General features: G+C 41.4%; 2 protein-coding genes across 7 annotated transcripts in view; one reads left to right on the top strand and one right to left on the bottom strand.

Moving 5' to 3' along the window:
• LOC137632573 (protein prune homolog 2-like) overlaps window positions 1–25,000 on the top strand; it is a 507,662-nt gene that overhangs the window by 262,541 nt on the left and 220,121 nt on the right. The window lies entirely within an intron of this gene.
• LOC137632694 (protein prune homolog 2-like) overlaps window positions 1–25,000 on the bottom strand; it is a 91,936-nt gene that overhangs the window by 38,406 nt on the left and 28,530 nt on the right. The window contains exons 5-6 of the mRNA XM_068364798.1: window positions 24,965–25,000; window positions 18,598–18,737 (exon numbers count right to left, since the gene is read on the bottom strand). The exon at window positions 24,965–25,000 is cut by the window's right edge and continues 86 nt beyond it. Of these exons, the coding sequence (XP_068220899.1) occupies window positions 18,598–18,737; window positions 24,965–25,000 (176 nt within the window). The remainder of the gene's footprint in view (window positions 1–18,597; window positions 18,738–24,964) is intronic.

Raw genomic sequence — 25,000 nt, 5'->3', positions numbered from 1 at the left:
TACATACATACATATATATATATATATATATATGTATATATATATATATATATATATACTATGTATATAAATATATATATATACTGCATATATTAATAAATATATACTGTATATATTAATAATATTACAAATTTTAAGTAATTTGTATTTTTCCTAACAGTACTTACCTCAAACTACTTTCATAGGAGAATCTGGGATCTCCTCATTAACCGACCAAGAGTTTTGCGTAGTTCCTCCTCTCTCCATTACCTTGTCGGGGCGCTCCAGGGCGGAAGGATACTCGCCCTGGGGCGACCCAGGGTCAGCGCGTGAGGCTGCGCTGTTAGGATCGTCAGTGAGCGTATTTTTAGGTTCCCCTCGAACTCCTGTAAGATACTCGGGGCAGGGTGGGTGGGCAATAACCCGAAAGTAGTTCAAGGTAAGTACTGTTAGGAAAAATACAAATTACTTAAAATTTGTGATTTATTCCAACACGGAGTACTTACCTCAAACTACTTTCTTAGGAGACTTATACCTTAGGAGGAGGTAGTGGCTTACAGTCCGGAATATGTCGTAACATCCTGGGGTACAAGACCTAGATAGGAGGCTAGGTCTAGACTGCCCAGTGGAGAGGTAGGAGAGCAGGGGAAAGCACGCAAAAGTCTACCTTATGTACAACTCACCTTTAATTATAATCCAGACATGGTGTCCCTCAACGTCCATCTCTCACATGGAAGGATAGGAAAAAAGGATGGGATAATGGAGAGGGTAGCAAGGAAGGGGGGGAGTAAGGAGGAACTTGTGTCGCTTGCGATTACTTCAAACGGGCTACCCGGCGCCCAAACTACTAACTTGCTGCATAGCCGAAATTACTGTATTGGCCCAATGGAGATGGCATCCAGGGACTTTCTTGCACAATCATTCAGGTAATGGGCTGTAAAGGTGGATTGTCTGGTCCAAGTGCCCTCTCATAAGATTTGGCCCACTGCCATGTTAGTGACAAAGGCCAACGAAGTGCCAAGGCCCCTAATATCATGGGGTCTCGGGGTCCCAGGGACCGTGGAGCCATCACTCTCGTAAGCCCTTTTGATAACCTACCGGAGCCAGAAAGAAATAGTATTTTTAGACTCTTGCCTTCTTGACTGGGCCTGAAGATATGAACATTGATAGCTGGTCTGAGTTTGGCTGTCCTACTGAGGTATTTCCTGATAGTCCTCACGGGGCAAAAAAGCAGGTCTTCCGGGTTGTCCGAGCGCGGAATTGCTGGAATAGAGAATTCCTCGAACCTAGGGTCCGCAATTGCTGGGTTCTGGGTCTTCGCCACAAATTCTTTAAGAATCTAAACGTCATATCTTTCCACCCTTTCGAGTGTGAGACCTCGAAGGACAAGCCGTGGAGTTCGCTCAACCGTTTGGCTGAGGCAAGGGCTAGCTAGAATACAGCCTTGAGGGCGAGGTCCTTGTCTAGGATGTCTTTAAGTGGCTCGAAGGGGGTCTTGAGAGAGCTCTGAGGACCTTGGCTACATCCCACTGGGGAATCCTTGAGGAGCAGGGGTCACAAGACTGTTCAAAACTTCTGATAAGCATGGAGATGAGGCGAGAAGCCCCTAGGTTGATGCCCTCGAGTTGGAAAACCTGGCCCAGTGCCGCACAGACTCCTTTGATGGCTGGGATGGAGACTCCCCGTTCGTCTCTCAGGTGAACTAAGAAGTCTGCAATACTGTGGACCGATGCATCTAAGGGCCGCAGATTCTGAGTGGCACACCATTTAACAAACGTGGCCCATTTTGCCTGGTACACGACGCACGAGGACTTCCGGAGATAGATCGACATCCTGGCAGTAGTCTTATCCGAGAAACCTTCCTTCCTTAGTAGACGCTTGATAACCTCCACGCGTGTAGCCTCAGGCCCAGGGGGTTTTCGTGTAACCTTCAGAAGTGAGGCCGATTTAGTAGGTCTTCTCTTGCCAGAAGGGGCCACAGCGGAAGTGTGGTCAGGTCCTGAAGATCCGCGAACCACTTTCTCTCCGGCCACCTGGGCGCTACCAAAGTCATCTTTGTGGAACTCGATTGTTTTAGCCTGTTGAGTGCCTGCCTGATGATCCCGAAAGGGGGAAAGGCGTAAACGTCGAGGCCGTCCCACGAGTGCTGGAAGGCGTCTTCGAACGCTGCTGTCGGGTCTGGTACCGGGGAGCAGAATACGGGAAGCTGTGCGTTGAGTCTTGTGGCGAACAGGTCTATCACCGGGGAGCCCCAACGTTGGAGGACTTCCTGTGCCACGTGCGGGTGAAGAGACCATTCTGACCCTACCACCTGACCTGTCCTGCTGAGGCCGTCTGCCAGGACCTTTCTCTTTCCCGGAATAAACCTGGCTTTTAGCAGGATGTGGTTCCTTTCGGTCCATTCCAGGATCCGAGCCGTGAGGTCGCACAGTTCCCTTGACCTTAGGCCTCCCTGCTTTTTTATGTACGCCACCACCGTGGCGTTGTCGCACATGAGTGCCACCGAGTTTCCCCGGAGGAGACGGGCGAATGTGGCTAGGGCCTTTTGTACCGCCATGAGCTCTAGAAGATTGATGTGCCGGGTCTTTTCCTCCACTGACCATTTCCCCTCTGCTGATTCTTCGAGGAGATGAGCTCCCCACCCCTCCTTCGATGCGTCCGTAAAGAGCACCATCTCCGGAGGAGCGGAGGCGAACGGGATTCCTTTCAGCGTGTGTCTCCTGTCGGACCACCAGAGGAGTGTGTCCTTGGAGGACGGGGACACCTTGACTATCTTCTGCGGGGACTCCTACGCTGACCAGAGATCCTTCAGGTTCCACTGGATTGGTCTTAGCTTGAGCCTGCCTTGTGGGACCAATTTCTCCAACGAGACCAGGTGACCCACTAGTCTCTACCAATCCTTGGCACGCACTGGAGTGCCAGCTAGAAACGGGTGCATCACTTGGTCTAGGTTGTCCAACCTCTCCTGGGAAGGGAAGGCTCTCGTCAGCTAAGAGTCTAGGACCATCCCCATGTACGTCATCCTGGTGGTGGGGACTAACTAGGATTTCTCGAGGTTGATCGTAATCCCGAGTTCCTTGCAGAACTGCAGCAGAAGTTTGCCTTGCTTCTTTAAGACTGTCTCCGAGGCTGAAAGCAGCAACCAGTTGTCGAGGTACCTGATCAGCCTTATGCCCTATTTGTGTGCCCAGACTGAGACCCGGGCGTACACCCTCGTGAACACTTGTGGAGCCGTCGACAGGCCAAAGCAGAGGGTCTTGAACTGAAGGGTCTGAGAACCCCACCTTACTCTGAGGAACTTCCTGCTGGAGGGGTGTACTGTACAGGGATCTGAAAATAAGCATCGTTGAGATCCAGGGACATCATGAAATCCCCTTCTCTCAAGGCCCCTAGCACCGACTTCGGCGTGTCCATCTTGAAGGGGGTCTTCGTGATGAACTTGTTCAACGACAAGAGGTCGATGACTGGCCTCCAACCTCCCGTCGCTTTCTCCACAAGGAAGAGCCTGCTGTAGAAACCCGGAGACGGCTCGTAAACGGGCTGTAGGGCTCCCTTGCTCAACATGGCTTCCACTTCTGCTTGCAGGGCTGTTCTCTTCTCTGTGTCTTTAGGCGCCAGCCGCTCTGCCCGATACTTTTAGCACCAGGTTTGTCACTGCTGCAAACTGGAGAGAGCCCAATACTCTTTCATGTTGGCATCTTGAAATCTTCTTGTATCGGATTAGTCTCTTGACAGCTCTCGCTATCTCTCTGATCTTCTTGAATGGAATGGAGAGGTGGTGTGACTGTAAGTTCCATTGGATTCCTAACCAATTGGAACTTCTGAGCTGGAGAAAGGCGAAACTTCTTGCGATTGATCTTGAAGCCTAGGTGCTCCAGGAACTGGATCACCTTTCCGGCCGCTTGCAGACAAGTAGTCTTGGATGCTGCCCACACCAGCTAATTGTCTAGATATGCTACTACTTGAAGTCCCTCGGAGCGCAGCTGCTGGACGATTGTCTCTGATAGCTTCGTGAATATCCTTGGGGCTATGTTTAGCCCAAAGGGCATCGCTCTGAAGACAAATTTTGTCTTCTGTAGCTTGAATCCTAGGTAGGAGGAGAGGGGGCGACTGACTGGTAGGTGCTAGTAAGCATCTGCCAGGTCTATTGAGACTGTGTACGCCCGTTTGAGTAGAAGGATCCTTATGTGTTGCAAGGTAAGCATTCGGAACTTCTTGTTCTCGATGAACTTGTTGAGTGGAGACAAGTCTAGACTGACTCTGAGTTTGTCTAAGTCTTTCTTGGGAACACAAAACAGCCTTCCCTGGAATTTGATGGACTTCACTTTCCTTATTACCTTCTTGTTCAAGAGTTCTGAGGTATATTCTTCCAACAAGGGGGTGGAGTGTTGGAAGAATTCTGGAAAAGGGGGTGGATTTTTGTTCCATCTCCACGTGAGTCCATTCGTGATTAGGCTGTAGGCCCAGGGATCGAAGGTCCAGCGATCCCGAAAGTACAAGAGTCTGCCCCCCACCTGGAGCCCCTCATTGCTTAGGGGTTTCTGAAGACTTGTTACCATAACCACATCCTCCTCTGCCCCTTAGGGGATTTCCGGAGGAACCTCTTCTTGGGCCTCTACCTTTGTAGGGCCGAAAGGGGGTCAAGGGCCTCTGAAAGCCTGGTTTAAATACAGGTGACTGGGCTACCAGCTATTGAGGGACCATCTGGAAGGTGGTTTGAGGCTTGGCTACCATTTGAGGCATCGTGGCCATGGTCACAGCCGGAAGTTGTGCAGGTCTACGTGGTCTTCTTGCCATCTTGGTCTTAGGCTGGGAACCTCCATCTGAGGAAGACTTCTTTGAAGACATGCCCCACTTTTGGAGAAGGTTCCTATTCTCCGTGGCTGCTTTGGCAATGACTTCTTGGACCACTTCCTGTGGGAAAAGGTCCTTGGCCCAGATGCATGATGAAATCAGCTTTCTGGGCTCGTGTTTCACCGTTGCTGCAGCAAACACGTGCTCTCTACAGGTCCTCCTTGACCTGACAAAAGCATACAAGTCTTTCACCAGGGTACCCATGTGAGCCTTAAACAGTTCTGATGAGAGAGGAGGCAGCAAGTCTTTCTTTCGTCTCCTGTTCCCTTCTCAAGAGATGATCTGGCAACTTTGGAAGGTTCTCGTTGAACTGTTGCCCAGCTATCTCCGGATCCAACTTCGAGCAGAGAAGGTTAGATGTACTTCTTTCCACTTCTCCTCGCAGGTAGGCATATCTAGAGATAGTGGCTTACATTCCTCTAGGATTGGGCAGGGTTTGCCCTCTTTGACTGCTTTAATGACACAGTCGAGGGCTTTCTCCAAAAAGGGGAAAGCTCTGGAGGAAGGAGCAATAAAGGATGGATGACTCTTGCTCAGTGCTGAGACTTTGGAGTTGGTGTATCCGGCTCCTTTCGGGGTCTTGGTAAGGATGGCCTGTGCCTTGTCATGTTCGAAGACAATGACTTCCTTTGGTACCGTCTCCTCAAGGGATGCAGATTCATCTCGCAGTCTCAGGTAACAACCTGGGTAGGCTGAAAAGCTGGGCCAGAATTCAAGATCTTCAAGTGGCTTGGCCCCCAACTTCTCGGAGATGAATAGCTTCCCATTCATTATGGGTATGTGCTCTGTATACCTCCAGGTATTATTCGGAGCAATGAGGGAGGTCTGATACTTTCAGGGGTTTAGTATAGCCCCTGGAAGTTCCGGGGCTATTCCCTTCTTGTACCTCTCTCTTCGTCGGTGGGATATCCTGTTTCATCTCCTCCTGTTCCTTCCGGAATACTTCCAACATCTACTGGATCGAGGATAGGAGCGCCTCGCTCCTGTCGACCTGTGTAGTCAGTTAGGGAGTTGGGGCTGAAGAGGTCGACGGCATAGGTTGATATGCCGTCATGGTGAACTGGGGGTCCTCAGTCACTATCGAAACGGATCCTTCTTCCTCTGTTGGTGGTTGAACCACGTTTTCTTCAGGGCCTTCTTGCAGTAGGTCCTGTTTAGTGTCGGTAGACACTTCTGATATCCGTTCTTGGTGGATGTCCATGCCTTCGAGTGCTTTGTGGATGTCCGCGTTGATCTTCAGTTGGATGAAGCTGCATTAGGGTGAGCCTTAGGGAACAGAAGGCACCTGAGAGATTCATTGGATAGATAAGGTCCCGGAGAGTTCTTTTGGAACCCTCTTACCCACATACGAAGGGTTTCCCTTGCTGTATTCCTAGCCTCTATGGAGAGAGGGATGGTTTCTCCAAAGCCGTTGGACAGCAAGGTTGAGCAGTTGGAGCAACCCTTCGGGCCCCAGTACCTCAGGGATCTAGATACGATGCAGCAGGGGGCATGAGACCTGCACATCGTATGCCCACAAAAGTCCTTACTCTTGTGGTTACAGAACACGACTGCACATGTCACCATTGGCTCCTCTTGTAAAGGAAAAGGATTTGATGAGTATTCAGTTGTTTATATCATTGATATAAAACAATACATTCCATAGTAATACTTACTATTGTAATTAATAGCTTAGGATAGTAAGCTAGAAAGGAAATAGGAAAGACATATCTGTATTTCCTCTCCCAGGCAATCGCTGAGACCTCCGTCAATAGTAATATTTAGATTCCCTATAAGGGAGAATACAGGGTGGAACGACTTTAGTACTTGGAGACGGGGTTCGCAAATATTCATACTAAGTTTTCCCACCTGTAGTATATTAATATTGATCGGTGTTTTATATGGGTCCCGATGATCAATGAATTCATCTGGGTGTTGAGGGATTACTCAACCTCAACATGGTATGCAGTCCCAACAATAGACTGTAAAAGGATACACAGAGTATGTTAGAAATACTTGTACTACTGTATTGTTGTATACTGTAGTTTTACCGGTACACCAACAGGGTTAGGTTAGTACCTGGCGGCACTAACTGATAGAGAGAGAGGAGGGTTTCCTATTATCATGGTTTAGCACAATAACTGGAAGTGTAGGAAGACTATCCTGTCGCCAACTGTCTCCTTGCCCGAATGAGAGTTCTAATGGAAGGGGAGGAATCCTTCTGATCCTAGCTTCCATCCATCCACAAAAGTCTGCCGCCGGCTGTACTGCCGGTTCCAAGGTTTGTGGATGGCAGACCAAGAGAGGATTGAAGAACTCTCACAGTATGTTGGGTTTCCCACCGGCAGCCGTCAGGGCCGGCTCAGTCTTTTCCCTCAGGCATTCACTACCGGTGAAGGAGGGACATAAGGGGGAAGGTGACCAAGGCGGCTACCTAACCGGCGCTGGTAGGGACCCGGCCGGCAACACAGTCAACCCGGCAAGCCGGGATGACTGTCTGAGTAATGGTGAAAGAATGTTGTGACAACTAGGCGGACGCTAAAGGACCGGGGGGGTGTCTTATAGTTCACAGGGAAGAGAGTGGCGGCAGATATGCCGCCTACCTTCGACTGTGGACTGTGGACTGAGGAAGCATGGCTTTCTGTGCTGATGACGTCGTGGGCGGCAGAAGAACAAAGAATCCCCTGTCAGCGACATTGTCAGCTGCAAGACAGGGCACCCTGAATTACCATCTAACCTCAAAGCCGGAGTACTCGGCGGCAAAGAAGAAAGACGGTGTTATTACTATCTAGGTCAAGCCGGAATTCTACTCAACGGTGATGACGAAAGATAGAGGTTGCCACCTGTAATGGTGGCAGCTCAGGGAGGGAGGAAGGGTTAAGCCCCTTTTCTCTAAAAAAGAATATATATCGAACCTTATCCATAAATTCTAGGGGATGTATGTCCCCATCGGAACTAATAAGGAATGATAGGGCGAGGTTACATATACAAGTTAGGCTACCCTAACTCCGTTGGGGACCGCGGCCATGGTTTTTACCGCCAGGGCCTCCAGCGTTTATGAAAAGTAAAATCACACTTTGGAAGAGGAATAAAATAATATCGTATGCAAAATCTTTACAAAAATATATATTTGCCTAACTAGCTAAATTTATAGCTACATACCAGGAATGTCGCTCTACTGGCTAAATAAAATGCAATAATAATGTGCGATAGCGGCTATAAAATGGTCGCCTCCGGTTGTGGCTACGCTCAACCAAACGCATGTAAATTATACGAATTTAACTGTGAGAAGGGAGCCTAAAACTATATACACAGGAAAGAATAAATACTCAACTTTCCAGAGGATGAAGATGCTGGAGACTGCATTATCAATATTCCTGTAATCCGTAACGAACACCGGGAAAAGGTTGGGAGCACACTTAGCTTAAATGCTACAGAGAAAGGAATGGCGGCCAGTAGTGGTGGGAATAAGGGGTCCACCGGGTACCTAGATAACGGCTCCCCTTTCGTTCGCCACTCTTCCCCTTCAAAGAGTCGAATCTATTCGGGGTGTAGATTGCCATGTGTCGTATCTAAAAATACGTTCCCTGATATTATGCGATATCCTTAAATTTATATTATGGATTTATCGTGCCAGGAGTTAGAATTCTGGAAACCTTTGGTTAATTCTCTGGGAGTATCACTGTAGCAAATATCCCTTAGAAAGCTACCTAAAGGAACCTTCCATCAGGATGACATGGCCAAGCCCAATATATACATATATATATATATATATATATATATATATATATATATATATATATATATATATATATATATATATATATATATATATATATATATATATATATATATATATATATATATATATATATATATATATATATATATATATATATATATATATATATACATATATATATATACATATATATATATATATATATATATATATATATATATATATATATATATATATATATATATGTACATATATATATATATATATATATATATATATATATATATATATATATATATATGTACATATATATATATATATATATATATATATATATATATATATATATATATACATATATATATATATATATATATATATATATATATATATATATATATATATATATATATATATATATATATATATATATGTACATATATATATATATATATATATATATATATATATATATATATATATATATATATATATATATATATATGTACATATATATATATATATATATATATATATATATATATATATATATATATATATATATATATATTATACATATATACTTTGTATAATATATATATATATATTATATATATATATATATATATATATATATATATATATATATATATATATATATATATATATATATATATATATATATATATATATATATATATATATATATATATATATATATATATATATATTTCTGGGCTCCGACCTGTGCCGCCCAGTGAAATGCTCCTTTAACATCATTTCTAAGGTAAAAACTGCTATGAATTTACCAGAGAAAAATTTGTATAGGAATGCTAGGTTGAACCCAGCTCGCTCACCTTAATAAGGTGTCGGTATACTACTGGGGCGCTGAATAAATCACAACCAGAGGCCTCGCACCATTTAGATATCTCCTGTCAACATCCCCGAACAGTGAGGTGCCGTTCAACATCCTACTACTACTAGCAATCCCACGCCAGTGACGACACTCCTTTTTCATAGCACCACTATTTAATCCCTATTTTGCCTTAGTGTGTGAGTTTCGCTGGTTTTTTCTGGATTTACTGTACCTCAAGATGTCGGACTCCAATGTCACTCCATCTAAGTTAAGTACCAGATCTATGAGTTTTGAGATTTTGGAGGGGGCCTTGCCCTTTTTTGCTTATATTATAACAGTTTTATTTTTCACGACCCCACGTGGGTCTTTCAGGACCCTCGGCTCCCTCCTCTCTCTCTCTCTCTCTCTCGTTCGTTCTTAACGATTTTCAATAAGTCCTCCATACTGATTGTTTCTCGTTATGAACCTTATGGATATCCACGGTTCACACACCGTATTAATTTTATATTGTCCTGTTTTTTATTATAACAGTTATTACATATACGTGTGCGTATTTTCGGTAGGTTGGCATGCCTGATCGCCTTCGTCGTTCTATTTCACATATTTACTTGGATTATTTACGTTCGCACGCCAAGGACTTGCTTATCATTTTAATGTCATTCGTTTGCTTGAATTAGCTCGAGGGGCTTTCATGAGTCAGATATTACATATTGGTTTTCATTTTGTTAGCACTTCACTGACCCTATGTTATGTTGGTAGCCCTGCCTACTCCCAGCGCCGTCAGGCTTGCTTTCTCCTGTCTCATGTTCGCTTCCTCGTTTGTTTTACGATTGATGTTTAGCTAATTTTATTATTATCATCCAGCATGCCTTCCTATCTTATTTTACCATGCGTTTTGTTTATTATAGTGTTATTAGTCCTACCGCGTGATCATATCAATCGTGGGTCTGGCAGGTTGGTATACCTGCGATCGCCCCACTCCTAGCCTCTTCCCGCCGATACCCCACCCCGGGGTTCCCTCCCTCTCTCTCTCCCGATCGAGTTTGAGTCACTTTATAGCGCTATGTACCCCTCCCGGGGCCATCCGCTTTGCACGGGCGGTTCCCGTTGATCTGTGAGGCATACTATTATTATACATTAACGTATATTACTTACTCTTTCCACTACTCTACCCGGTCGTAGTCGTTTTCTTTCCGTCGCTCGTTTGGCCAACGATTGCCGAGAAGTTTTTGGCTCGGTCCGTGGTACCTTGTTATGTTATATTTTTTATTTAGTTTTGTCCGTGCTACTTCGCCGGTCCCGCACGTCACGGACCCGTTAAAGATCCCTTTCCCCCTCTAGTGTCATGCACCTCACGGACCTTATATATATATATATATATATATATATATATATATATATATATATATATATATATATATATATATATATATATATATATATATATATATATATATATACTGTATTAAGATTTCATTATGGGATCCCCAGAAGTAGCTTTTATAAATTACCATCCGGTCGAGTTGTTTAGTTGCGCCTCCGGAGCCAACGTTACTCATTCTTACTTGGATTAACTTTATATTAGTCACATATATATATTATATATACGATCCTTGTGCTCGACCTTCCCTTCCCTCTTTTGATATGATCACGGTTACGGTCTGACTTGTTTTCAATTCCTTTTACAATCAAAATAGTTATTTTGATATTGATATTTAAGCTATCCGGACCCCCCGGGTCCCGATTTGCTTACATTCAATATACTTTATGGCTATATATGGAAGATTTATATCATGATATTGACATTTATGTATGTAGATATATAAGCTCCGGGCCCCTAATTTGCTTTCATTTAAGATACTCATGTATCTTTTGTCTTACAGACTGTACGTATATAAAACATTGTTATCATGATATTTATATATAAATCTTCTATCATGATATTGATATCACTTAAGCACCCGGGGCCCCCGGCCCCTATTTGCTTTCCTTCAGGATTCCTAATGTATATATAGAAAACATTTTTATCATGATATTGATATATAAATCTTTTATCATGATCTTGATATCATTCAAGCACCCGGGGCCCCCGAGCCCCTATTTGCTTTCATTCAGGACTACTGATGTATATATATATACATTTTTATCATCAGGATTCCTGATGAATATATACCTAGTTTATATATATATAAAACATTTTTATCATGATATTGATATGTAAATCTTTTAGCATGATATTGCTATGATTTAAGAATCCGGGGCCCCCGAGCCCCTATTTGCTTTCATTTAGGATTCCTGATGAATATGTATAAAACATTTTTATCATGATAGATATATATATATATATATATATATATATATATATATATATATATATATATATATATATATATATATATATATATATATATATATTTTAAGCACCGGGGCCTCCAGGCCCCTAATTTGCTTTCCTTTGAGATACTCATGTATCTTTTATTTTACAGACTGTATGCTGTGCAATGACGGCATGTGCCGCTGTCATCTATCAACCCTGCGGCCATGACATGTGTCATTCACACGCCCACTGTTCTGTCCGAGTGGATGACTTAGCTGTATGGCATCCAGACAATTGTGTAGTCTGCTACACAATGACCTCCACTCTAACATCTGACTCGGTGAGTGCATTTTCATTGATACAGACTTGTAGGGAGTTACAATTAATTTCTAATATTAATTTTAAGGCCACTAGTCCTCTGGACTTCCCGCATGCCTTTCACTTCGTGTCTACGAAGTCCTTGGACTTCTTCACTTTTCTTTGGCACAAATATCCCTCACTAATAGTTTGTTCTCTTTCAGTGCTCCCAACTTGAGAAAGATACAGCTCGGACTACCCTCAAGATCTGGATTGACGGGTTTGCCCGCAACGTGAAGGCCTCTCTGAGAATTGGTGTTCCTGTCTCTACCCCCATGGTAAAACTTCACCTGCAGTCCCCAAAGAATTGGCGGATCCTTTCATCGAGAGGTTCGAATCCCTTCTTCCGGCCCCGGACCAAGAAGAGACTGGCGGCACCCTAACTGAGGACGTCTCTACCCTTAACCTCGATGTGGAACCCACGGCTCTTGACGATCCCAACACAGGTAGGGACGTAGGTGAGTCAGGTGGTTCCCGGGCTAAGATTCCTATCCCTAGCCCGGCTTTCTCTTCTACTTCAGAACACTCTTCTTTTCAAGGTTTTCCGGGGACAACCGGGACTGGACCGGCCTGTTATCCCCAAGGTGAAGGCTCATCGTAAGAATTTATATACGACCCACAAGTCTTCCAAAGACCACAGGTCTTCGAAATCATCAGCCTCGAAGGCCAAATCTTCCTCCCCAGAGTCTCTCAAGACCCAATTGCTGTGCCTTCAATCTCTCACGGAGTAGTCTCCATTCCGGCACCTGTTTCCCCCCCGGCGGAATCATCTGACCTGGTGGATTTTTCCGAGAAGATGTTTGCTCGTTTTGAGTCGATACTATCGTCTCATACGCGACAATCACAAGAGAGAATAGCTTCTATGGAGAGCCTAGTTCAGGGACTCATGCGCTAGGGGCTGCCACCGCCACAACAGCAATACCCCGTCCCCGACGACTCCAAGCTTCCTCCTTTCAACAAGAATAACCCTTGGAGGTTGGCATTGCATGCCCCCTTCTCGGAGGGTATGTTGTCAATCGGAGATTTCGGTATCCGGCCTCTTGCGGATTATGATTTCTACCCGCCGGGTCTTGAATTCCCCTTCCCGGGCTACGCTCGCCTCAAGGAAGAGGCTCTGATTCGATTGGATAAGGTCCCAAAGGAAACTGTTAATTTTCCTAAAGAACAGGCACAGCCTGTCTTGGTCCGCGTGTTCAACAATGAGTGGGATTGCTTGAACACAATGATTACGGCCTACAAAAGTTCATATACTATGTTTGTGGCCGACGACCAGACCCCTACCCCATATGCGACCAAGATCATAGAGACGGTCTTTCAGGCTATCAAGGAAGAAAAGCCTTTACCTCACCTCAGAGAGACCGGCTTACCCTCCCTTCTCTTTCCGAGAGACGGTGAATGTTGCCGAAACGCCCCAGCTACCTTCTCGGTAGGTAAGTTGAGCCCGGACTGTGCCTCGACGCAGTTCAGCGAACGGCTTTCCAAACTCCCGGAGTCTCTCATTAAATTGGAATATGAGTCGAGGTGTAGATTCAGCAGATCCCTTAATTCAGTTGCCCTTTCTGAATTGACTGTCGCCACTTACACTGAGGAGGACCTCCTTAAGGCCCTCACTAAGTCGCTTTTGCAAAACTTTATGGCTGACGCCTATAATTTTGCAAATGACAGGACCCATTGTCGACAACACGTACTATCCGAAGCCACGATTAGGGATGAACCTAATAGGCTCATCAAAGCTCCAGTCTGGGGCCCGGATCTTTTCCCAGGGGACTTAGTTAACTCGGTCCTTAGCGAGGCAGCTAGAACCCACCAAAACCTCAAGGTTAGGTGGGCCCTGGTTTCAAAGAGGAGATATGAGCCTCCTAGTACCCCAATTCGAGGTAGGACGAGATTGAGGCCCTTCCAATCTTCCCAATTCAGGCAACCTCTGCAAGTAGTTCAACCAGTCTCAGTCCACGGAAGAACTACGTTCCTTCACAAAATATCTGCTACTAATGAATACAACCCAAAGTTTACGTCGCTCAAGATTTCACGGACGCTTGTTCAGCGTGCCAAAGGAAGACTCAGATAAACGAAGAGTAATCCGGGGCCTGTCTCGTTTAAGTCCCTTCACTCATTGCGACAAATCCCATATGCTTACCGTCTCGCAGGTGTGGACCATACTTCACCGTGGGGCCGTCACCACCACCATTGATCTTCCAAATGCCTACTATCACGTTCCAATAGCAAGGCATTTTCGTCTTTTTCTGGGCTTCAAGCTAGGCAAACAAGCCTATGCATTCAAAGTGATGCTATTGGGGATCACCATACCACCCAGAATCTTCACCAAACTAGCAGAGACAGTAATTCAAGAGCTTCGGACTCAGGGGATACAGGTAGTAGCCTATCTAGACGATTAGCTAATCTGGTCAGACAATGCCCAGATTTCCCACGTAGCAACAAACAAAGTCCTCACCTTCCTTCGGCAACTGGGATTCCAAGTCAACCTCGAGAAATCCCGCCGGGTCCCACAGACCAAGTTTCAATGGCTGGGACTACAAGGGGACCTGTTCTCCCATACGCTGTGCCTCCCCAAGCCGAAAGGAAGGTGATAGCGAGGAATACAAAACAATTTCTCAAGGGAAAGTTGACCTTCCGAAGGAGCCGAGAGTGGATAAAAGGTTCCTTACAGTTTGCCTCCGTGACAGACGTCGTCCTGAGGTCCAAACTCAAGGACATAAACAGAGTGTGGCGCTCCAGAGCAACCGCAATACGCCAAGACAGACGTGCTCACCTTTCCCCAACCCTGAGAAAAAGTCTGCAGACTTGGACGAAGACCAAGAATCTTTCCAAGTCGGTTCCTTTACAACACAAGAAAGTCCATGGATTATGGTTACCGGTCTTACAACAAATGCACGTCAACGTCCTAGAGGCCATGGCAGTCTTCCTCACTTTAAAAAGTCTTAATCCAGCCAGGAATCTCCATATCAGACTGGCTCTCGACAGTGCAGTCACAGTACACTGCCTCAACAGAGAAGACTCCAGATCACCCCGAATAAACCACATCGTGTTGAAGTTTTTCTCCATGGCGGCAATGCACAAGTGGCACCTGTCAGCAGTCCATCTAGCAGGAGTCCGGAATGTGGTAGAGGACTTACTTTCCCGGACGACCCCGCTAGAGTTGGAATGTTCACTAGACAATCGATCTTTCCAGTGGATGATATCTCAAGTCCCGGGTCTCCAGGTGGATCTGTTTGCGACGGAATCCAATCGCAAAATAGATTGTTACGTAGCCCCCAACCTGGACCCTCAGGATTATGCCACGGACTCTATGATTCTAGATTGGAATACCTGGAAGACGATTTATCCGTTTCTTCCGGTGAACCTCCTGCTGAATGTTCTGCACTAACTCAGATCCTTCAAAGGTCAAGTGACTCTCGTAGCCCCCAACTGGCCCAAGAGCAATTGGTTCCCCTTGTTGCTAGAACCAGGTCTCCGCCCAAGGCAGATTCCCAGTCCGGTGTTAACAAAGACAGTACAAACTCGCAATGTGTTCGCTTCCTCCAGGGTTCTGAATGCCCTAACTTTATGGTCTTCATGAAGTTCGCAGCCCAACGGGGTGCAAACTTCGATCCTTTGAATACTATCTTCCTGGAATCTGACAAAAGGGGAATCTACTCTCCGTCAATATGACTCGGCTGTCAAGAAATTAGCTAAGTTCTTGAAAGATTCCTAAGTTGAGAAAATGACGATGAACCTAACTGTGACATTCTTCAGGACTATCTTCGAATCTGGCCTGGCAGCCAATACCATTTCTACAATCAAGTCAGCCTTAAAAAAGATCTTCCATATTGGTTTTGACATTGATCTACCGGATTCATATTTCTCATCCATTCCGAGAGCTTGTGCCAGACTAAAACCTTCAACTCGCCCTAGCGCAGTTTCCTGGTTTTTGAACGATGTTCTTAAGCTAGCCTCTGACACCCCAAATGAATCCTGTAACTATATGGCATTGTTAAGAAAGTCACTTTTTCTTTTGAGCCTCGCCTCGGGCTCCAGAATCTCAGAATTGTCAGCCTTATCTAGAGACCCTGGTCATATAGAGTTTCTCTCTTCGGGTGAGGTTCTTCTCTCTCCTAACAAAATTTTCCAGGCTAAAAATGAAGACCCCCAAAACAGGTGGTCTCCCTGGAAGATTGTTCCACTTCCTCGGGATCTATCGCTGTGTCCAGTTCCCACCCTGAAAGCCTACTTAGGTAGGACTTCCACTACAACCACAGGGCCCTTAATTATTAGAGAACATGGAGGAACTATTACCCTTAAGGGAATTAGACAACAAACTTTTTTTTTATCAAACAAGCTAATCCTGCATCATTCCCACATGTCCGTGATATTAGAGCTGTGGCTACCTCAATTAATTTTTTCCACCATATGAAATTTATGAGCTCTCAAAATATACGGGTTGGAAGTCCCCTAAAGTTTTCAAGCGCCACTACCTAAAACCTTTAGAGGCTCTTAGATTTGCCACAGTAGCTGCAGGAAATATAGTTCCTCCTGAAGGTACTGAGTCCTAATCACAACGTCTTGCTCTGTCCTCTTTCCCTCCTGCCTGGCTTACCTGTTGTTCCTACCTGTTTTGTTACTATACAGTACACCCTTATGGTGTATTATTTTATTATTCCATTGTTCAATTTCACAAATTGTTTTCATTACACTTGTTCTTAATCCCCGAGCTGATTCTATTTTGCATTTTTGATTACCAAGCTGGATTCCCTCTATTCATATCTGTTAAATTCTACCTACGGGTTTCATTTTTTATTGTTTACCATGTCTATTTATCACTGTCATATACATGTTGATCTATTTTTATGGGTTTCCACATCCCTCTTTTTTTATATTAAACTCATCAGCTCTGTTATTTTGTGTTATTCCCTCTTCAAGTAGTTAGCCATATTGGGTCCCCATTCTCTGGTACGATTTCACTGGGCGGCACGGGTCGGAGCCCAGAAAAGGGATTTTGACGAAGGAAAAATCTATTTCTGGGTGAGAGACCCGTGCCGCCCAGTGAACCCACCCGTCCCTCCCTGCTTGGGCCCCAATCTGGGGTGCTATAAGGAGTGACGTCACTGGCGTGGGATTGCTAGTAGTAGTAGGATGTTGAACGGCACCTCGCTGTTCGGGGATGTTGACAGGAGATATCTAAATGGTGCGAGGCCTCTGGTTGCGATTTATTCAGCGCCCAAGTAGTATACCGACACCTTATTAAGGTGAGCGAGCTGGGTTCAACCTAGCATTCCTATACAAATTTTTCTCTGGTAAATTCATAGCAGTTTTTACCTTAGAAATGATGTTAAAGGAGCATTTCACTGGGTGGCACGGGTCTCTCGCCCAGAAATAGATTTTTCCTTTGTCAAAATCCCTTATATATATATATATATATATATATATATATATATATATATATATATATATATATATATATATATATATATATATATATATATATATATATATATATATATATATATATACACAGTATATATAAATATATATATATATATATATATATATATATATATATATATATATATATATATATATATATATATATATGTGTGTGTGTGTGCGTGCGTGTGTGTGTGTAGTGTATGTATGTTAGGTAATCACTGTCTGGCGAAGTAGCATATAGAGTTTAGAAACCAAATATAAATAGCATATGATTTTGTAAACCTTCAGGACAGTACTACATTGGATCCTTCTCTCTGGTTACGGTTCTTTCCCTTTGCCTACACATACACCAAATAATCTGGCCTATTCTTTAAAGATTCTCCTCTGTCCTCATACACCTGACAACACTGAGATTACCAAACAATTCTTCTTCACCCAAGGGGTTAACTACTGCACAGTAATTATTCAGTAGCTACTTTCCTCTTGGTAAGGGTAAAAGAGACTCTTTAGCTATGGTAAGCAGCTCTTCTAGGAGAAGGATACTCCAAAATAAAACCATTATTCTCTAGTCTTGGGTAGTGCCATAGCCTCTGTACAATGGTCTTCCACTGTCTTGGATTAGAGTTCTCTAGCTTGAGGGTACACTCGGGCACACTGTTCTGTCTAATTTTTCTTCCTCTTGTTTTGTTAAAATATTTATAGTTTATATAGGGATTGTTTATTTTAATGTACTGTAGTTACTGTCCTTAAAATATTTAATTTTTCCTTGTTTCCTTTCCTAACTGGGCTATTTTCCCTGTTGGGGCCTCTGGGCTTATAGCATTCTGCTTTTCCAACTAGGGTTGTAGCTTACCAATTAATAATAATAATAATGATAATAATAATAATAATAATAATAATAATAATAATAATAATAATAATAATAATAATAATACTGTTATGTAACAGAATCAATTCTAATCTATCATTCTTAAAAATCCAATTGTCATTTTCTACATAATCTGTTTCACCATAAAATTTACTTAAATAAAATCTAGGCAGAAAAAGAGATCAATCAGAAGATGTAACCATCAATATTGTTATACTTACATAAAAAGGTTGTCCATGACATAGTCATAGTCTTTCCGTGACCTGTCTGGTAGAAAACAAGCAGAAAAAACAATAATGGCTTCGTTGCTTCCAGTTAAGTAACCTCCATGACTCAGCACCTTTTTGTAGGGTTCAATTACCTATGAGAAGAAAGCAATAGTCAAAAGTTATATCATATGAATCACTTACTGGTCTCACTGCCATAAAAATTACAAGGTGCAATGGATGCTTATGGATTTATTTTAATTTCAATGATTACTACCTTGAATTCACTATTACCTTAAAAAACAAGAGCTTCTCAACCTTAAAAACAATAACAACTACAGAACTTCTCTCCATTAGCCATACTGGATGCCCAGCAGCGTCCGGTGATGGTCGCAAGACAACAACATTAACCGAACACATACAGTACGGTAAACACGTACTTTTCATTATCTTTAAAATGTTTTTGTGTTTTCTAGACCCATCATTATGGGGTCTGGTTTGTTTCTTTTATTTTAGCCCCGTTTCAGGATATCACAGGTACAGTATGTCTCCAAAGTTTATATGATCTCATCATTACTCTAATAGACTATTACTAGTGAGTGTTCATCCACATATGTTGTCATGTCTGTAGATGTAAACTACAATTTAGTGGATAGATGCGCTGACCATACTCTTCTCTTTGAAGCTTTATTTAAATATGAAGTTAAATGAAAGAAACACAAATTCTAAGGACAGAGAAGGATAATAGAGATAATAGTAGTCAAATTTTTTGTGCATTTTCTCATTAGAGGCCTCACTCTGTATCTCTTGTATCAGAGGTATGGTAGGTAGAGGATCTCTGAGTGACATTGAAGGGATTTCTTCTGATCACAATGAATATGTCAGAAGTTAAATCAGAAATCAATGGTATGAGATCCAAGAAGGCATCCTTTTTTTTCTTTTGCAGATGCAGGCTGATATGTTGAAGCTTATGAATCCATCTGAGCATGGGTATATTGAAATGGTTATTGAACCAGATCATAGTATCACTGTAGAGGTTCCTGGTCATTCAAATGGCCGTGTTTTGAGTAAAATTTCTTCTGATGCCTTATTTTGTTGGTTTTGCTCATGTTGGTAGGAGGAACAGAGGGGCTATTTTAATAGAAAATTTTGGCTCTTGACTCTCCCCATTCTTTATTGTTGAATAAAGACATATGCCATGTGGCTATGGCTTCTAGTTTAATGAATATTAAGGCATCAATTAAAGGACCAATAATAGCAATCACTATGGAGCCTACTACAGTGACTGAGACTGGCTTACTTGCCCTTACATTTCCAGAGTCCAAAGTAGAATCTTGGATGAAAGTCACGGATGCATAGCCTTCAACTTTCACCTCTCAATGCTGGCCTGTTGGCAGAAACTCAATATATTCTCTAATATGAATTTCTGTACTTACTGTCTTATACCTATAGCATCTAAAAAAGTCTTTAAGGCCTAAATGCCACCAATCCTGGCCTGTTACATATTGGCATCGAGGCAATGTTGAACAGCTTATCATTGCTACCAATTCAGATGTAGACCCAGCCCACAGTTTTAATGGCTTTAGTAGACCCATCCCTTTTTTACATGTTTTTGATAATGGAACCTTCTAGCATCAGCAGCCCTCTTGTTGTTTTTAATTCTGTTGTCAAGTGGCTGGAGCTTATATAATGAGGAAATCTATTAGTCTCATGATTTAATTCATGATGGCATTTGTACTTGAATGGCAACCTCTATGGCTTCACAGCAAGTCCTAATGCCTCCTACTGAAGGTCTAGGAGAGAAAGAAATGAACTCTCCTTTCCTTATGATACTCAATCCATCTGAAACTTAACAAGATAATTCTAATGTACCTGGAGAATACAGTATGCCTAAGACTCAAGACATGTAGCATATTCTGAGCTTTACTATAAACCTCAACCAGTACAAACCAATTACCGGTAGTTTTATGAATACTCTATAGCATGCTTTCTATTCATGAAAGCGAGGGCATAATCCAGTCGTAAAACTTGTAAGGTCCTTCATGCTTTCTTTCAAGAGCAGCAGGAATGTGACGTTCTCCTTAATAATATATGAGTGATAGTGACATTGAACAAATTCTTGATACAGAGGAGGGCAAAAAACCACGATAAAATCTAACAAGAGGTCAGAGTATATTTTGAAATATTTTTTCAAAATCATTTAAAATTTGTTTGTTCATGCACAATATTGTCTTCAAACAAATTGACAGGTAAACCAGTAGACAAATTCCCTCTTTCAAAGTAAATTAAAGCAAATTACAATTAAAATCGCTAACAGGCTGCCGACGCAGTAGACAAAACAAGTCATGACCCAAATGGAGGGCATATAAAAAAATTCTATTGAAAGAAATTAGCAGGACATTAGATGATGAAGAAATCTATTAAAGTCTCAGGTTCTAATTCTAAATCACATTCATACTTGAATACCAACTTCTCTGATTTCAATGCAAGCCCCAAGGCCTGCTATTGAAGGTCTGGGAGAGAGATAGATAGATTCTCTTTTCCATCAGATATCTAATAAAAATGTTATGTGTACCTGGAGAACACGTTATGACTAATACTCAAGACGTAGCGTATTCTGCAGTATTTTCAGCTTAATGAGCCTCCTCAACTGAATATTTGTCCAACTATTTTAAAGATGTTGAAGAAGGGAACAGGTCTGATCTCTTTTAACCCAGTAGTAGGTGGCCAGGGCACTAGCCACCCATTGGGATACTACCACTAGGGAGTTATTGGGTCTTTGACTGGCCAGGCAGTACTAATTAGGACCCTTGTCTCTGGTTACGGCTCATTTTTTCATTTTGTGTATAAATACACCGAATAGTCTGGCTTGTTCTTTCCCCATTCTTCCTTGTCCTCATACAGCGAACAACTGAGATTACCAAACAATTCTTCTATGCTTAAGGGGTTAACTACTACATTGTAATTGTTCAGTGGCTAATTTCCTCTAGGCAAGGGTAGAAGAGACTCATAAGCTATGGTAAACAGCTGTTCTAGGAGAAGGACAGTCCAAAATCGAACTAACATTCTCTAGTCTTGGGTAGTATAATAGCCTCTATACCATGGTCTTCCACTATCTTGAGGTAGAGTTCTTTTGCTTGGGGGAACACTCGGACAAACTATTCTATCAATTTCTCATCCTCTTGTTTTGTGTTTTTATTTATATATAAAAGTTATATTAATGTTGTTACTGTTCTTAAAATACTTTAATCTAATTGTTAATTGCTTCTCTTGTAGTTTATTTGTTTCCTTATTTCCTTTCCTCACTGGGCTATTTTTCTCTATTGGAGCCCTTGGGCTTATAATACCCTGCTTTTCCAACTAGGGTTGTAGCCTAGCTGCTGCTATTATGATTATGATTATTATGATTATTATTATTATTTGCTAAGCTACAATCCTAGTTGGCAAACAGGATGCTATAAGCCCAGGGATCCAACAGGGAAAATAGCCCAGTGAGGAAAGTAAACAAAGAAATAAGGCAAGTAATTAGAAATTTAAATAAAATATTTTAAGAACAGTAGCAACACTAAGATAAATATTTCATATATAAACTATAAAAACTTAAAAAAATAAGAGAAAGAAAAATAAGATAAAATAGTGTGCCCAAGTGTACCCTTAAGCAAGAAAACTAACCCAAGACAGTGGAAGACCAGGGTACAGAAGCTAGAAAACAATAGTTTGATTTTAGAGTATCCTTCTCCTAGAAAATCTGCTTACCATAGCTAAAGAGTCTCTTCTACCATTACCAAGAGGAAAGTAGCCAATAAATAATTACATAACAGTAGTTAACCCCTTGAGCAAAGAAAAATTGTTTGGTAATCTCGGCGTTGTCAGGTGCTACGAGGACAGAAGAGAATTTGTAAAGAATAGGCCAGACTATTCGGTGTTTGCGTAGGCAAAGAAAAATGAGCCGTAGACAAAGATGGATCCAGTGAAGTGCTGTCTGGCCAGTCAAAGGACCCAATAACTCTTTAGAGGTAGTATCTCAACAGGTACTACTACTGCAAGAAATCTTGTGGAAAGGCACTAGAAATCTATGCTAAAGAGGGGGGAGTTCACGCTTTTGTTGAAAACGCTCATCCTGATACTGTTATAACCAATAGCACTGTAAAACTTCTCAATGACAATGTTATGTCTCATTACCGTAAGATTCTGCGAAAAAGGCAAAAGCAAAATACACTGAATTTGTTTTAGATTAAAGAAAAACCTACCACAGCAACAGAAAAGGGAAAAAAAAAAAAACGAAACTCAATTAACAGACATTTTTATGGAAGGGGAATGCCCCGTCAACAATAACTCATCCCTTCCTCCCCCACACTACCATCCACTTATGCTGTCATATAGCAACCAAAGCGGTAAGTTTTCATTTGTTATAATTACTTCTAATGTGTTCCTTTTTATTGAGAGTTTTATACGAGTTATTGTACTGTATTTACTCTTTGGGTAAAAACTACAGAAGTGCAACACTTTTTTATGCTAATATGTCATGCTAATAGCGAATCAACTGGGGCTTGGAATGCATCATTCACTTTTACATTATTTGCAATGATAAATAATGATTCGGAATTTGAACAAATCGGTATTCGACCATCTTTTTGGAACGAATTATAGTCGAATGACGAGGTTTGACTATTAGTATTGAGCAATCTTTCGAGTCAAGAGCCATTCAGATATGTATGCTCAAGCTCTCAAGTCTGTACAGTTCTTTAACCTGCTTTGTTTTATTCTCCTCCTTTACCTTCAACCTTCTCTTCTCATTCTCAATCTTCTTTCAGGAGATGCTTTGGTACCAGTTCTTAGTTATTTCCTTCATCCAGTAGAAGAGTATTCTCCTTATGAAGAAGGCTCGAGGCCCTGGAAGGTGATCTAAATAAGACTTATAACCATGCTTTTCCTGTAAGAGGCAGTTCACGTACTGATGGAAAGCTTAAACATCATTTAAGAGAGAGAAATCCCAATATTTTACATAATGTTTTCATGGAGTAAGATCTCCCATCCAAGCAGTAACCTATCCCTCCTCCTCCTCCTCCTCTTGTCTCCATCATGCCAGGTAAAATTCTCCTCAAAGGTTAAGTACAGATTATTTTGTCAATTATTTGTAATGTAAATTGGGAATTATTAATTTTTATTCAATTCAGATGTAATGGGAATTAATTTGTAAAATAATTACCATTACAAACTTTTAAAAGTTAGTGTTTATGTATAATTATGGATGTCAAGAATGCCTAGAGTGAATTTTCATATTCTTGTGGGAAAAATTATTTCAGGATACAAATACTTTAAAGTGTGAGCTCACTCCCGAAATTAATAAAACTCATAACCCAAGATACTACTATTCTGTAAATATAAGGGTTGTATTCTATTTTGTTACAATTCTTGAGACCAATTAACTACTAAAAATTAATTATGACCACACACTCACACACACACACACACACACACACACACACACACATATATATATATATATATATATATATATATATATATATATATATATATATATATATATATGTGTGTGTGTGTGTGTGTGTGTGTGTGTATATAATATATATACATACATACATACATATTTATACATACATATATACACATGTACTAACACATACTCATAAATATATATATATATATATATATATATATATATATATATATATATATATATATATATATATACGGTATATATATATACGGTATATATATATATATATATATATATATATATATATATATATACTGTATATATATATACGGTATATATATATATATATATATATATATATATATATATATATATATATATATATATATATATACATGTGTATGTGTGTGTGTTTATGAAAGTAACATGCCACTTTCTCTAAAAAGAAAAGTATTTAATCAAAGGGTCCTACCAGTATTTACTTTTGCATCAGAAACTTGTATCCCTACTAAAGCCTTAAAATTTAAGCTTGTTATAACTCAAAGAAGAATGAAAAGAATAATGAGGGTAATAATACTATGAGACAGAAAAAAAAGCAACATGAATACAGGACCAAACTACAGTAGAAGATGTAAGAAAGCGAAATCAACATGGGTAGGGCATATAATAAGGACATAGAATAGATGGGTATTAAGAATATTGGAATGGGTCCCTATAGATTGTAAAGGAAGAGAAGATGATGGATTGATGAGCTAAGAAAATTTGCAAGCATAGACTGTCATAAAAAGACCATAAGCAGATTGGGGTTGAAGGTCATGTATACTTTATATAAACATACATATACAGTACAGTATATGTATAATTCACGAATCTTAAGAAAGAGAATGAGAAAAATATTTGCTGAAAAATAAAAATACTCACTTTCATATCAATCCGGCGTTCAATACCAGAGATGAC

Source organism: Palaemon carinicauda, chromosome 41, assembly GCF_036898095.1.
Source record: "Palaemon carinicauda isolate YSFRI2023 chromosome 41, ASM3689809v2, whole genome shotgun sequence".
Classification (NCBI taxonomy): domain Eukaryota; kingdom Metazoa; phylum Arthropoda; class Malacostraca; order Decapoda; family Palaemonidae; genus Palaemon; species Palaemon carinicauda.
This window is presented reverse-complemented; position numbering and strand designations above follow the sequence as displayed.